Source organism: Ursus americanus, chromosome 21 (genome assembly GCF_024610735.1).
Source record: "Ursus americanus isolate L20-20 chromosome 21, mUrsAme1.1.p, whole genome shotgun sequence".
NCBI classification, from domain to species: Eukaryota; Metazoa; Chordata; class Mammalia; order Carnivora; family Ursidae; genus Ursus; species Ursus americanus.
Window position 1 is genome coordinate 34,078,069 of NC_142147.1, and position 15,289 is coordinate 34,093,357.

The 15,289-nt window shown below is 46.1% G+C and overlaps 1 protein-coding gene across 4 annotated transcripts in view; it reads right to left on the reverse strand.

Moving 5' to 3' along the window:
* Positions 1-5,263: 5,263 nt before the first annotated feature.
* The window catches only part of SDR42E1 (short chain dehydrogenase/reductase family 42E, member 1), a 28,801-nt gene continuing 18,775 nt past the window's right edge, over positions 5,264-15,289 (reverse strand). For 2 of the 4 annotated variants that reach the window (XM_045796086.2, XM_045796084.2), the window contains 2 exons: positions 8,502-8,595; positions 5,264-7,912 (listed from right to left, as the gene is read on the reverse strand). In XM_045796086.2, the coding sequence (XP_045652042.1) occupies positions 6,799-7,912; positions 8,502-8,569 (1,182 nt within the window). In that variant the 5' untranslated portion in view covers positions 8,570-8,595 and the 3' untranslated portion in view covers positions 5,264-6,798. Of the gene's footprint in view, positions 7,913-8,501; positions 8,596-13,400; positions 13,625-15,289 lie in introns of those variants that run through there. The other 2 variants (XM_045796083.2, XM_045796081.2) reach the window with 2 other exon arrangements.

The window sequence follows — 15,289 nt, forward strand, 5'->3', positions numbered from 1 at the left end:
CACGCCCTGAGCCGAAGGCAGACGCTTAACCGCTGTGCCACCCAGGCGCCCCCAAAAATGGTATATATTTAAGGTGTACAACCTAAGGACTTCATATACAAACACAAAATGAAGGGATTACTAGAGTCAAGCTAATTACCTCCTCCCATACTTTTGTGATGAGATCACCTGAAATAAGTCTAGAGCTCCAATATGCCCCACAGTGAGTGGCTGCAGTTAACAATCCTGTACTCAATAGTGGCATCTGTGTTTTTAACTTGGGCCTACAGTGTTATTTTCAGGGAGAGCTGGGAGCCACAGGTTTAAAGGAATGGCTAAGGGGAACAGCAGAGCCAGATGAGGTCACCTGGCTGATAAATGCATTCAGCCAATCAACAAGCATTTACTGGGCAGGTGAAGGGGCTGTATGGCGTTCTCTGGATAAAGAAGCTGACAAAACAGACATGGCCCCTGCCCTCACAGGACACCAAAATTCTGGGGGAACAAATCATTTTGTCAAACAATTTTCTTAAGAATGAGAGTTTGAACTAGATTGCTGAAAGCCGATCAGCTCAGACACGCAGGATTCTATAAAAGGACATTAGTCCGACCCTGGAAGAAGAACGCCAGCGAATGTTCGGTTCTCTGGGGGCCTCAAGCACGCTCCCCTCGGGCTCCCCACCCCCCAAAGCAGAAGGCACACAGGTGAGGGGAGAATGAGTGCTCTTAGGCACCACAAAGTGCGTTCAGCTGTGCCCAGAAGCAGACTGTGGAGACTATTAGCCAAAACGTTTTGCAATTCACGGAGAAAAACCCAACTCAAAAACAAAGAACAAACGAAACTTGAAGCAGAGAAGAAAATGCAGTGAGACTCACAGGACAAGATGATCCAGGATGAAGTCAGCCTTGCGTATCGCTGGGTGGCAGAGACTCGGTGAGGTCTTCAAGGACCTTCTCTTTCGCCCCTTCTGGGCTCTGGGGTCTATCACTCCCAGCCGAAGCCAGGGGCCCAAACAATGTTTTCAGAGCTTAGTCTCTCTTTCGGGGTAGGAAAGTCCCCCGCAGCCTTGAAGCCTTAACCTTGGGATGAAGAACCCCAGCAGGCAGAACTTCTCCAAACAGCTCCAGAAGAAAAGTGCAAGAGATGATGCTGATTGGCCCACCTTGACCAATGACTGCGCTCGGAAGGAGGGCCGCCTTCTGATTGGCCAGGTCTTGCACGAGGAGGTCCGCACCGTGGAACCAGCTGGGAATGGGTTTCTCTCACTGCAAAGGGGAGTGGGGTGTTATTCTCCAACGCAAAGGATGCTAGCAAACAGGGACAATTTTAGTAAGACACGAACTGCCGGTGTTAGCTGCCAAGACCAGCTAACATGGGGACCATTAACCCCAGGGTGCCCAACTGGGTGAGAGCGGAAAGTAGTACTCTGCCAGCTAGTTCTTCCACCCTGTCTGTAAGGCGAGGGAATTTGGAAAAGAATATGAGATAGGAGGTGCCCCAACAATTGTCAGTAAAACAATCTACAGCAAAACAGTACTGGCTTTCTTATAATCAACATGTTAGGTGATTTAGAAAAATAAAACTCTGGGGCGCCCGGGGGGCTCAGGTCATGATCCCAGGGTCCTGGTTTGGAGCAGAACCTGCTTCTCCCTCTGCCAGCACCCCTCCCCCAGCTCGTGCTCTCTCTGTCAAAAAAATAAAATCTTAAAAAAAACCAAACCAAGCAATCTTTTCCCCCCTAAGGCCTACTCTATAGCCTTAAGAAATACTATAGCCTAGGTCATTTGGTGCCAGAATTAGTCATTTGGCCCCCAGGAAACTGCGGTTTTAACATGGTAACCCTCTGACACCCATGTTTAGAACAGCACTAAGGGAACCAAGTATTCCCACAGGACTGAAAAGTCTTCTCTTCCTTTTTTGCCGATGTAGGCAGTTTTGGGTTACCTTTGGTTTCCACTGCAAGGCCCTTTGTCACATGGTATGATCCTCCCACACGCTTAGCAATGACCACCCAACTATTTCTTGGAAGCAGTGGTTGGGGTGCCAGTGCCGGCTGGTTCATGCCCAGGCGTCTAGAAGCACCCTGGTGTTCACAAGCATAAACACGGTTTCGCAGCTTTATGCAGGTTTGGGGATTCAATCCAACGTTGAGGGAGGGGTCAGGGCAGCTGGGAACCGTAGAACTAATGGGATTCCTTAACTGTGGCGTCTCCTGACCTGAGAAAGGAAGCGCATTACCTTTCAGAAAACAGACTTGACTTCTTTAAAGTGGTCTGTTTTCAGCTGCGATGTGGAGAGAACTCAAATAACTTTCCACTCTGCCCACATCCCTCGCCCTTCCCTGCGCTTCTTGCAGCATATCTCAGCTCCACCACACCACATGGAGCATGACCTCACTTATTTGCTAGACCCCAGCTAGGCTTGATTTAGTCAACACACGATGCTACTATGGTAGCTATTTTTCCCAGTTAACAGATTACAAACACTAATGTATGCACCAGAAAGGAGTGTTCACCCTCAGAAGAACAAATAACGTTCATTAACAAATACTTACTGAACTCCTGTCTTGTGCGAGGTGTTAGGGATACAGGAGCTTACAGCCATTAGACGAATATTTGCACCAACTATTACAGTTGTGGTAAAGGCTGTAAAAGAGAAGTAGGTGCTATGAGAGTTTGTAGCAGGAGGCCCACACCTACGCTGTTGGGATCACGGAAGGCCTCTGGAAGAAGAGAGCTGAGGCTGAGATGTGAATTAAACATTAGGCGTCCAATGGGGAGGGGAGTGAGAAGCTGGGAAGCCAGAACCTGCAAGAAGCTGGTGCAGTTAGAAGGGAGTATGCGTGGAGGTGATCTTGAAGCAGTTAGCAGGACCAGAGCAGGCAAGGCCTCCCGGGGGCTCACACTAAGGATTTTCAGCCTATACCTGAAGACAGTTTTGAGCAGGGAAGTGATATATATTTACATAGAGGATCACTTTGCTTGGCCTGTGGAGAATGGATTGAAGGAAGACGGGAGGGGATGTGGGTGGGAGAGAACGGAGGATATTATCGGAGACTAGCGGAGAAAGGTAACACCTGTTCACTGGACAACGTTGAGGCATGAGCAGAAGTTAAAGTCAGTGGGCTTCAAGGGGGGTTAGGTGTGTCAAGGGGAAGCAGGGATCGAAGATTATCCCAGATTTCTGGCATAAGAAATTCAATGCGTACTGGTGACATTTACTAAAGAAAGAAACCCTGTAGGAATTTGGAGGGATGGTGTGGTATGCTGATGAAGAGATGCATGAGACATACCCAGGTGGAGATGCCGAAGGACTTGGATAGATGGGTCTGGAGCTCAGAATGGTCTGGGCTGGAACTCTGTTTAGTAGTATGCTTTTGGGATAGAGATGGAAATGAAAGCCAGGGGCTTGGACGAGATCAGTGGCTTGGAGAAACTATGGTTTTAGAAAAGGTCTAGTACTGAGCACTGAAGCAATCTACCACTGGAGTGGAGGAGAGGACAAGGAAACTGATGAGATTTAAGAGTGTGGTAGCAGGCTCCAACATGGCTGCCAGGGATTTCCTACCCCCTGGTCTTTGTGTCCTGGGTAGTCTCCTCCCACAGGGAACGGGGCTAACCTGTGCAGCCAATATGGTATTGTGGAAATGACAGTGCACGACCAAGGTTGTGGCTATAAAACCTTTTAAGACTTCAGAGAGATGTTAAGGTGGTGCCTAAAAATGTTCAAATAATAAAGTTTGTTTAAGCGTCTTAAGGGTATTGTCCCTCAGCAGCCTGAGCAGAAGCCCAAGGCAGAGAAGGACTTACCTCAAAGAAATTTGTGGGTGTGGCTTTTGCCTAATGGAGTCAACTGGAATAAGACTCCCAGGAGACACATAGTGTTCAAAATAATTATATTTGCTGTGACACTACCAGCTTGGACTGAAAAGAGACACACTACAAAATGTAAAGAGGTCTTTGGACCTCCCAGATTCTACTGGGTGGTAGCAGGCTAAGAGAACGATGTAGCTGTAAATTTGGGCTACCTTTTAAGGAAAAGGAAATATGACTCGGAGGATGGAACCAAGAACCCAGCCTCCAAGATGGCCCCCAACATTCCCCACCTTCTGGTATTCACACCTTTGGGTACTTCCTTCCCACACTGAATAGGACTGACCTGTGTAAACAGTATACTGTGGAATTACAGTGTGTGATCTTTATGGATAAGTCATGAAAAACATTATACCTTCCACCACGCTCTTAGATCTCCTGCTCTGGGAGAAACCAGCTACCATGTCATGAAGACATTCAAGCAGTTCAGTCAATGGAGATGCCTACATGGTGAGGCACTGAGCCTCCTGCCAACAGTCATGTGGATAAGCCAGCCTAGAGGTGGATCCTCAGGCTTCAGTCAGGCTTCTAGATGACTGCAGTGACAGCTATCATGAGATGACCTCATGAGGGACCCTATGCAAGACCAACCTAGTTCAGCTGCACCTGAATGCCTGACGCATAAAACCCGGGAGGTTATGTTTGTTGTTTTAAGATCATATGTCTTGGAGTGATTTGTTAAGATGATATGCCTCAGGGTAATTTGTAGTAAGTCTTGAGGTAATACAATAGATAATTAATACAAGGAGAAAGACCAAGAGTGAGTTCATGTCCAGTGAATGAACTATATGTTTCAAGGAGACAGTGGACAAGTGTCACACGTTGTGGCACAGCCAAATGCCTCACACCTGGATAACAATAGACCCCATATATCCATCCTGAATTTCATGTGGATATCTTGATTGTGGAAAACAAAACCCCCACTATACTCAGTATACTTGGTGTAAGAAAACAAAGAAGTATCTATCATTCTTTTAAAGGACGTCATTAAAAACATGTTTTGAAAGTCTGCGATACCTCTCAATGACAGTGGATAAATGTTTTACTGAACTTACCCACTCCATCAGTGACCTCGTGTGGACACGCCATGCCATTAGCGGGCTGTCAGTCAATAGAGGACAGGGGAACTGGCCCTGTAGCACCCATGCTATTGGGGATGTCACGGGTGCTCACGCAAGTTAACTCCGCACTAAAGCAAAAGCTTCTTAAGATAGGGGCACCTGGGTGGCTCAGTCGGTTAAGCATCTAACTCTTGATTTCGGCTAAGGTCATAATCTCAGAGTTGTGAGATCGAGCCCCATATCAGGCTCCGCGCTGGGTGTGGAGCCTGCTTGGGATTGTCTCTCGCCCCTCTCCCTCTGACCCACCCCCCACCAAAAACAGTTTACCAAAAATGAACACTACCACCACGTCATATGTATGTCGTAATTTATATATTAAAAGTACTTTCAGGACATCTTATTTTATGCTTACAACAAACCCTGTGAGGTGAGTGGTGGGTTTCTAGAAAAGGCAAATACAAGTCATTCCTATTTCTGAAATGAGGAAACGAAGAGGTTTCCGTTACTGGATTAAGGCCACACACGGTATCTTCATTCATGGTTGCAGGTCTTCTGGGACGAAGTTGAGCACTTTTTCCAAAACATCCAGGCAGCATTTACCAGGGGCTATTCACCTAGCTTCCTCTTTCTTCAGATCATCTCAACACGACTCTAATGTAACCTTCGGCAGCAATCTACCTGCCTTCTGCTTTAATAATGTCTTTTCTGAAGCTGGAATCATGGAATGGGTACGGAGTCTGTCTTTTCACTTTGGTTCCTGTGCGACAGTGCACCTGAATGTCTTCCACGGCAGTCCTCGGGGTGGGGGGGGGCAGACAAAAACACCATTGTTCAGAACATTCTTCACTGGAAGTTGCCTTCCAAAAACCCAACTTCTTCCCGAAAGAAAACCAGTTTATTAGCTGAGAGCTATGTTTCATTTTTAAATTACAAGTGGCATCATTAGCTCAATCATCTTCCTTAATCAGATCTGTAGCTGTTCCTAAACTTCAATCTACGCTCAGAGACCAAAACTTAACACTGAGTATATTCAGACCCGCTTGTTGCAGACTCTGAGGGCTTACCACAAAGACATTCCAGAAAGGTTAGTGGCAACAGCACCCTCTGAACAGAATTCCCTGAGGAAGAAAACCCTCCTAAGGAATAAAGAGCAACGACATTAAAAAAAACAATGGCTTGTGTGTGTTGAGTGGAACTTTAGATGTCTTGTCTGATTTAATCCTCAAAAGAATCCTATGAGGTAAGACAAAATTCTGTTTGTTTCAAAACCAAACATGACTATGTGGTCACACAGGTGCACCGCCCTTGTATCATAAAGGGCAAAAACTAATTCCTAAATCCTACAGGAATGAAGAGTTACTGCCTCTCAACAGCCACCATCTCCTCAGAGGGTTGGTCTACAGGGATCTGACCCAATTTGGTGTTTCTCACACATTTTCAAGCCTGTTAGTGTTTTGCCATTCCCGTATCGGTGCACATTTTAGTCCATTTTCAGTGGATGCAGAGGGCAGGGAACAGAAATAAGTACATTTTGGCTCAGAGAAATTCAAGACCTTTCAAATTTTCTCAGTCTGCCTCCATGGCTCCAATAGGACATCTACTGTACCCATGTAAAGGAGAGGGAAACAAGAAACTACACTGCAAACTTGTCTTTGCTTTTTTTTCTCCCAGCAGGATTAGTGCAAGAAGGTAAGAGATGAAGACTTAATCCAAGAATATTCTTACGTAGCAATTTGAAGAGCCAAAATTTGCTACCAGATATCTATTTCTATCTATCTAGATATCTACATAGATACAGAAATATTTAGATCTAGATAGATATTTAAACCCGTATTTCTTGAAAACTGTCTCAGCAAGTGTGATCAGCTCCTTATTTCGAGTTCCCTCATAGCGAAAGAACCACAGAAGCAGGCAGCCATGTGAGAACTGCTAAAGCCAAGAGTAAGACCACCAGCCAGTCCCAAACAAGACATTCAGAGTCACGATTCCCAGGACTCCTGCCGTGACCACGGGCTTTAAACCATTCTACTACTTCCTGGAGGTCAAATGGCTGAGCTTCATAACCGAGCTCCTTCTTGGCCTTCTCTAGGCTAAAGTAATGTGTGACGCCAGTTTTGTAAACTTCTGTGCGGGTGAGGAAGGGCTGGAAGTTGTAGAACCGACCCAAAACGAAGTGGACCGTTTCTGTTAGGAACGCAAAGCAGTAGATGAGGGTCAGTGGCAAGCGGGTAGATGGGAACGTGTAGCCAAGGCCCTCAACCAAGGGCCGGAAGAACTCAAAGTTGTTCACGGGTCTGCCATCTGAAACGAAGTAGGGCTGTCCAGAGGCAATGTGGCCCTTGTCAGCTTTCAGAGCCTCTGAAGCCAGAATGTGAGCCTGTACCAAGTTATCCACATGGACGAATTCAACCAGGCTCCTAGGATCCCCATACACAAACTTGAACAGGCCCCTCTCGATGTAGCTCACTATCCTGGGAAGGTGTCTCTGTTCTCCAGGCCCGTAGATGCCGGCTGGCCGCAGAGCACAGGTTCTTAAGACACCGTCACGTCTTACCAGGCTGGTACCATCGGCCTCCAGCACCTTCTTCTCTGCAATAGATTTGGTCCGAGAGTAGTGATCGGGATGGAGGTGAAGAGGTAGGTAAGGCAGAGATTCATCTCCATTTCTGATAACTTGACCTCCAAAGATAACATTGAAAGTGCTGGTGTAAACGAATCTTGGCACCCCTCTCCTCCTGCAGACCTGGAGGATGTTGTCTGTGCCCCCCACATTGACTTCTTCAATCAGGCTCCGATTCAGCTGCTCCCGCCCTGACATGCCATAAGAGGCAATATGGTACACACACGTGACATCCACATCCTGGAAGGCTTTCTCCACATCGGAGAGGTGGCGAATGTCTCCATGGATAAACTTGATTCCTTCTGGAATGGCATGAGCAGGGCTGCTGATGTCAAACAGAATCACATGGAATCCTCTCTGGTTCAGAGCACAGCCTAGGCTGAAATGACAACAAGTCAGTTAGATCAAATCGCTAGTAAGCTATGCCTAAGGAAAAGTACATAAAATAATTTACCAATCGATGTGGGGCAGATCCAAGTCTTCTGGGCTTATCCTGAGTCCCTCACTTTAGAGGCTGAGTGAAGCAACTCTTACTTACATAGGTGAGTATACAAATATTCAAAACTGAGGGTCCACACATCTACTCAAATTACACCGAGAGGCTATGTCTTCTCATAGGGTGACAGCCACATGTTCCATTTTCCCATTTGAGAAACCACCACCCATTCTTTGGAATATTTATGAATGATAACAGAGCTGCAAAAGAATAACTATTATTTTTAAATGTTTTTGGTGATATCAGTTATCTCCCTCATTTAATATCTTTACAAAGAATTTTTCTTAAAGTAGAATACATCTGTAGTTCTGAATTTCAGCCTCTGAGCAGTGGCAACCTAGCTCATTTCTGGTTTAACACTATTCAATCAAGTAGAAGCTGACACTATATTCATGTCAGAATTGAAAGCTCCATTTTTTCCAGCAACTACCAGTAAAATAATTCCACGGACATGTGTGACTGATGCACTGACCGGAAACCAAAGTAGCCACCTCCTCCTGTAATGAGGACAGTTTCCTTTGGAGATTTTTGGAAGTCCATGTGTGGCAGTCAAAAGATCACTGGACCTACAAGAAAGAAGTATGTAACACTGTTAGTGACCCCCCCCCCCGAGCCTACTGCTGCAGCAAAAAGGGGGCGCTGATAATAAGCTCACAGGCTTGTGAAGAAAGGGCCGACATGACAGCCACTCCATGATGCCATTTCTCCAACTTCCTTTTCTTCAAGCCTAAAGTCCGGCGATGGATTGTTCTATTACATTTCCACATACCCTGATTACACCTCTCAAAAGCACAGGGTTGCAAGAAGCCTGACAAGTTCTTCTGGATGAGCGTACTGAGGCCATCAGGTGGCCCAGAAAGCTAACCCGCCCATCATGCAGCCATCAGTTGCTGTGGCGGCTTACAGACGCTGATTCCAAACACAGTGGACGTGAGTCACTGATGCTGCCACCTGGACTTCTTCCCTTCAATATCTAGGTCTGCTTGCAGGTCACTTGCTCAATCAGAGACGCTTCTCTGATCCCCCTAAAAGAGCTCCCCTTACCTTACATACTGCTTTGTTTCTTCATGGTACATTTCACTACCTAAAATTATCTATCTACATTTTTTTTTTAAGATTTTATTTATTTATTCAACAGAGACAGAGACAGCCAGCGAGAGAGGGAACACAAGCAGGGGGAGTGGGAGAGGAAGAAGCAGGCTCACAGCAGAAGAGGAGCCTGATGTGGGGCTCGATCCCAGAACGCCGGGATCATGCCCTGAGCCGAAGGCAGACGCCCAACCGCTGTGCCACCCAGGCGCCCCTATCTATCTACTTTTTTAAACGATTGCTCTTCTTCCAGCAGAACGTAAGTTCCATGAGAACTGAGACCTTCTGCCTTTTCCACTGGCACGTCTGTACCAGAACCCAGAACAGGGCAGGTGCTCAACAAATACTTGTTCAAATTATGGACAATCTTGGACACTGTGAATTACATCCAGTTCAGTAAAATTACAACGGGCACAAATGACGCAGGGCCCTGCAGGGTATAAGAGTCATCCTTGCAATATGTATTGCATGGTGCACTGGGTGTTATACGCAACTAACGAATCATCGAACTTCACATCGGAAACCAGGGATGTACTGTATGGTGACTAACATAATGTAATAAAAAAACATTAAAATAAAATAAAAGAAGAGTCATCCTTATGTTTGTCAACAAACACTGCTATTTTCCTTTAACTCATCTTCTAAGAAATTCTGGATTATGGAATGAAAACACAAAGCTAAATGAGACTTCCTGCTTTCTGGAACTTATGATGGAGAGAGCCTTTTGCAAATATCTAAACTACAAGCCAAAAAGGAGAAAACAAGATTATTGTTCTACATTGGTGTAAGCAAGGTGCTGTCGGAGCACTGAGGTGGGTGTCGAGAGAGATTGATTCTGAAGGGCGTAACAGAGAAGACTTCACTGAGGAGTGGGCACAGAGCTGAATCAGGACAACAGGAAGCTTTAAGCGAGCTGAGATGAGGCAGAGGGTTACCACAGGCTGAGGGAGCACCATTAATGAATGGAACAGTAACAGGAAGGCTGTGTTGGGCAATTAATATGGTGACTCCACTGTGGCTGGTACGGAAACTGAAGCCGAATCACCAAGTAGCTGGTGATTAAGGTGGGAAAGATGGCCTGGGGTCAGCTTTGAGACACCTCTGAGTTCCTGGTGGGGAGTGTAGATTCTATTCTGTAGATAGCTGAAAGCCTTTGTAGGTTTACTGAACAGGCATGCTCCCTTTGGTCCTTGCCAAAGGTCAAGCCTTCCCTGGAGGAGGGAGAGACTGGCAACAGCCAAGAGTCTCAGTTAAGGGTGATGGGACTGGGCTAGAGGCTTAGCTGTGAGGAAGAAATGCCAGTGTGCTGAGCTGAAAACAGGACAGGAGCTGGCCAACAACTGAGACTCCTGTGGTCAGCGTCCAGGTGAAGTCTGAAGGGTGTGTGGTCATTCACTGAAACAGCTCACACAGGTTTTAGAAATGTTCCATTTGGTTAACAGACGTTCTATTTTGATTAAGAGAATGCCAGATAACAAAGTTTAAGATATTCTTAGTATCTCCACAAGAATTCCACAATAGGGATTCAGAAAATGGACCAGGCCTCAGAGCCCAATTAAGAAAATTCCATCATGGAACACTACATCAAAAACTAATGATGTACTGTATGTATGTGACTAATGTAACATAATAAAAAATAAAAAATAAAAAAAGAAAATTGAAAACCAGATTAAAAAAATAAAGAAAATTCCAGAAGAAATTCCTCCAACTCTCTAATTATTCTTTGTTTTTAAAATTGCACATTCCAGTGCAGTCAGAGGACCACAGGTCAGCCATGGCCCACATGCACATTAGTCATGCTGGGCATGTACAAATTCAAATTATTAATGCTTCAGAGTACCTGCCAGGCCTATTCATGCTACTCATTACCTTCCAGCTAATTCCACAATGATCTGAAGCAAGAATTTATATAACTGACCTCAACAGGAGGGTCAGATGAGAAAGGTGGCAATAAGTAAGGAAAAAGTAATGATTTAGCAAGACAAACAGCAAGGAAAAGAAGCCTGTCCACCAGGTGCATAAAACCTTCACAGGTTACCAGCCATGAGCATTACCGCCAGGAGCCACCTCCTCCCTTCCTGGCTCCCTACATCAATAAGCATAGGAAAAAAATGCAGTAGACACAGTTCTCAGAAAACTGCAAGAAACCCCCAAGAACACTAAGCCAGAAGGGAGAAGAGTAGACACAGTTTTTCTTCAACCAGCTGCCTGATCTTTACACACTTCATGGCTTCTCTTTTATTAATTAGTTACCATCTGATTCCTTCTGGGGCTGGGCACTGAGACCCACGCTGATAATCACAATTGCTTTAAGTCTCTTTCAAAACCCAGCTTAGTAACTGCTTTCTTCTGGGTGGAGGGTGAAGGGTCACATCTGACCTGAGCAGTCATTCTAGTGGATACGGGTTAAAGTTAAGTACATGATCCAGAAAAAGGAATCTTAATTACAAACAGGAAAAAATGAAATTTAAATCCACCTGACCTCTTGATAATACTAAGATAAAAGTGAGGGTAATAAAGTTGATATCTCACAGGGAAGTTATGAGAAAACTCATAAAAATGACTATGGGTACTTTAGATTTACAAAGACCTAATTAAATGCTAAGGATCAGTAATAAGAACCCTAGATTAGCCACACAGTTCCTTCATCCCATGAGTTCGAGAAGATGACGCTACGAACCCTCTGGTGTTATAATGCAATAAACACATCTAGGTGCCACTGGAGGCCAGAACAGATAGGAGAACTGAAGGCTGCTTTCATAAAAATAAAATTTTACTATGTTTGCTTCAAGGAAGATAAAAACAGCTCCAAGTGGTTTAACTCTGTGGTGGTAGGTTTTAAATTACTACCCAAGTACTACCTAGAGGCAAAAGTAACTGTGTTCTTACTGTATTGAGATCAGGAAACTACATTGAGGCGAGACGGTTTAGAAATAGTGCTGTTCAAATTCCACACGTGATATGAAAATTATTTTTGCTTAATATAAAGCAGTCAAAGCAATAAAGATGAAGTCAGTAAAGATGATAAGGGGAGGAACCCTGATGCAGGTAAAAGGGATGTGAGGTATACAACCTACAAGGCCAAACACATTTGGGAAGAAAATTAGCTGAAGGCATAGCACTAAGTGGAAAGTCAATATACCCCACGGGGGTAGCATCGTGGTTACCAGGGGCAGGGGTAAAGGGTACACATTTCCAGTAATAAGAATGAGTTCTGGGGCTCTAATACACAGCAGTATATGTGACTACAGTCAACAATACCCTACTACAAAGTTGCCAAGACAAGATCTTTAGAGCTCTCAGCACACACAAAAAACTAATTATGTGAGATGCCTGAGATGTTAACAAACCTTACTGTAGTTATCATTTCACAGTATAACAAATCATCACATTGTACACCTTAAAACTACAGTGTTATGTCAATTACCTCAATTAACTGGAAGAAAAAAAATCTTAAACTCCAGGCCCAGAACTCGTTGCAAGCGGCTGAGCTAGACCCAGGGCTTGAAGCTGGATGTGCACCACTCCCCAGTCTGGGCTTTTTTTAAAAAGATTTATTTATTTCAGAGATTGGGGTGTGTGTGGGGGGGGAGATGGCGTTCAGTGGGGAGGGGCAGAGGAAGAGGGAGAAACTCAAGTAGACTCCGTAGTGAGCTCAGAGCCCACGCGGGGCTCAATCTCACGACCAAGAGATAAGATCTGAGCTGAAACCAAGAGTCCAAATGGACTGCGCCACCCAGGCGCACTCCCTTGCCTGCCCTGCCAAGGCTGGGCTCTTAATTGTGCGAGTACCGCCCCCCCCCCCCCCCCCCCCGCCGGCGTGGGGTTGGGACTATGCAGTGTTTATTTAACCACCTTCACAGTCTGTCAACCTGGTACCTCTGCTACTATTACTTACCATTTATGTTTTGTTTAAATCTATTTACCTTTTAACAAGAAATACATTCATTTTAAGTGCGAACCTCACATTCCCACTTTAACTGGGAAACCAGAATCGTTTGTCGTAAGGGAAGGTAATATTTCCAAGAACTAAGATGAAAACAAATCATCAAGTCTAGCTAGATACAGATGCCTGATGAAAATGAGCTTGGGGTCTGGTCTTACAAAAAACAAGAAAAGAAAAAACACCCCCCCCCCCCCCACCGGTCAGTGTCTGAGGCCTCCGCGACATTCTAGAAAAAGGCACGGCGCTCCTGGCTCCTTGCGAGCCGACAGAGAGCTGGAAAAGGGGGCAGTTCCCGCCACGAGTGTGGGCGTCACTCACTGCCGAGCCCAGTCCCACCTGCTGCCTGGCCGGCCACCGCGCGCAGGGACAGGCGGGGCCGCGCACAGCCGCTCTCGGAGCTCCCGCCGGCCCGGCTCCGGACCCCGCGGGGCCGAGGCGGCGGCTCTCCCGACCCCGGCCCACTCACAGCGGCAGAAGACGGCAGCGACTGCGGAGAGCTACAGGCCCGGCGCCCAGGCCTCGCGAGCCCGCCGCCGCCTCGGCTCCGCCCCCATGGAGTCGAACCGGCCTCGGAGGGCCACTTCCGGGTCTCTCTAGGAAGGCCGGAGGTCTCGGCATCTCTATGATGTGCAGGTTTCACGTCCATCCGCACCCGTGCTGGGCCAGCCGGTTTGCTCCAGAAGTCTCCCCTACGTGCCCAGCCCGTTTGTTCCAGCTTCCAGCTTCAAGGCCACATCTACTCTTATTTCCCCTCCAATTTCTTATTTTAGACTTCCATCTCCGTCTTTGAATACACACGGTGCTGAGCAGAGTGCCTGATAAATGCGTGGAGGGGTAGGGGGTATCTCAGCTCAATCAGTAGTGCTTGGATGGATAGTGGATAGTGGAAAATGGATGACGAATGATGGATGAGGCTCCATGAGACTCCTGAATATTCACTCTGGATGTGGATTTTAACCCTCTATCTCTGAGTTTCCACGTTATGTGTGTCCATATGTTTCCCAGTGTCCCTGATTTTCCCTCTCTTTTCCAATTCCAGTAGGTGTGAGGGGATGGCAGTGGGACACCAGTGGCATCTGCCACACACCAGGCTCCTATAATGCTGTGCTTTTTAAGCTTGCTCCATATTGAGGTTGCTGAGGAGTGGGGTTTCCCTCCAATCCCTGTGATTTCCTCAGGCACAGCTTCTCAAGTGTCTCCTGAGGAAGTGGCTTATGACACGAGCCCTAACGAATGAGTAGGAGGTGGCTCAGGAAGAGAAGAAAGGGACATTTTGGTGGAAGAAATAACAGGGCAAAAGTGTAGAGTCAGGATGGAGTGTGGTATGTCTGAGAGATGGAGAGGTGCTGGCTATGTCTCTGCTGGGAGGAAAGGGGAGATACGGTTCTGCATACTACTCACACACTTTGAGGGCTTCCTTCTGCCCCTCGAGATCATTTCTCCAGGAGGTCACACTTTCAGGGTTGGCGGTTTTCAAGCAGAATGTGTTGTGATCATCTAGGAGGTGTCATAACTAATGTCTTACCTAGAGCAGAGTAGTGAGCGTGAAGCAATGAATAACTTCCCTTTCTAGTCTTTAGACTTAGAGGAAGTATAGCAAGGAAGAAACAGACCCTGGAGTCAGAGCAGTGGGGATTTGAATGCCGACTCTGCACAGAGGAGTCCTGAACTGACGAGATGAGGTGAGGTCTGTGACCCCTACAGATACCTGCTGGGCAATGTTAGCTGCTCTTGCTACAGATCACCTTCAAGACGACACGTGTGAAATGTTCACATCTGCATTATGCACAGTAGCTCCAAAGAAGAAATAATCCCAATGTCCATCACTGGGTGAATGGGTAAATAAAACGTGGTACATCCATACAAACAATATTATTCAGCTGTAAAAAGCAACCAAGTACAGACCTTCCTTGCCTTACAGTGGGGTTATGTCCTGAGAAAGCCATCGTAGGTTGAAAATATCCTAAGTCAAAAATACATTTACGTCACCTAACCTATTGAACAATGTAGCTTAGCTGAACCTACCTTAAATGTGCTCAGAATACTTCTATTAGGCTACAGGTGGGCAAAATCATCTAACACAAAGCCTGTTTTATAATAGAGTGTTGAGTATCTTATGTAATTTATCAAATACTATACTGAAAGTGACAAACAGAATGGTTGTTTATCCTTGTGATCGTGTGGCTGACTGGGAGCGTTGGCTGCTGCTGCCAAGCCCTGTGAGA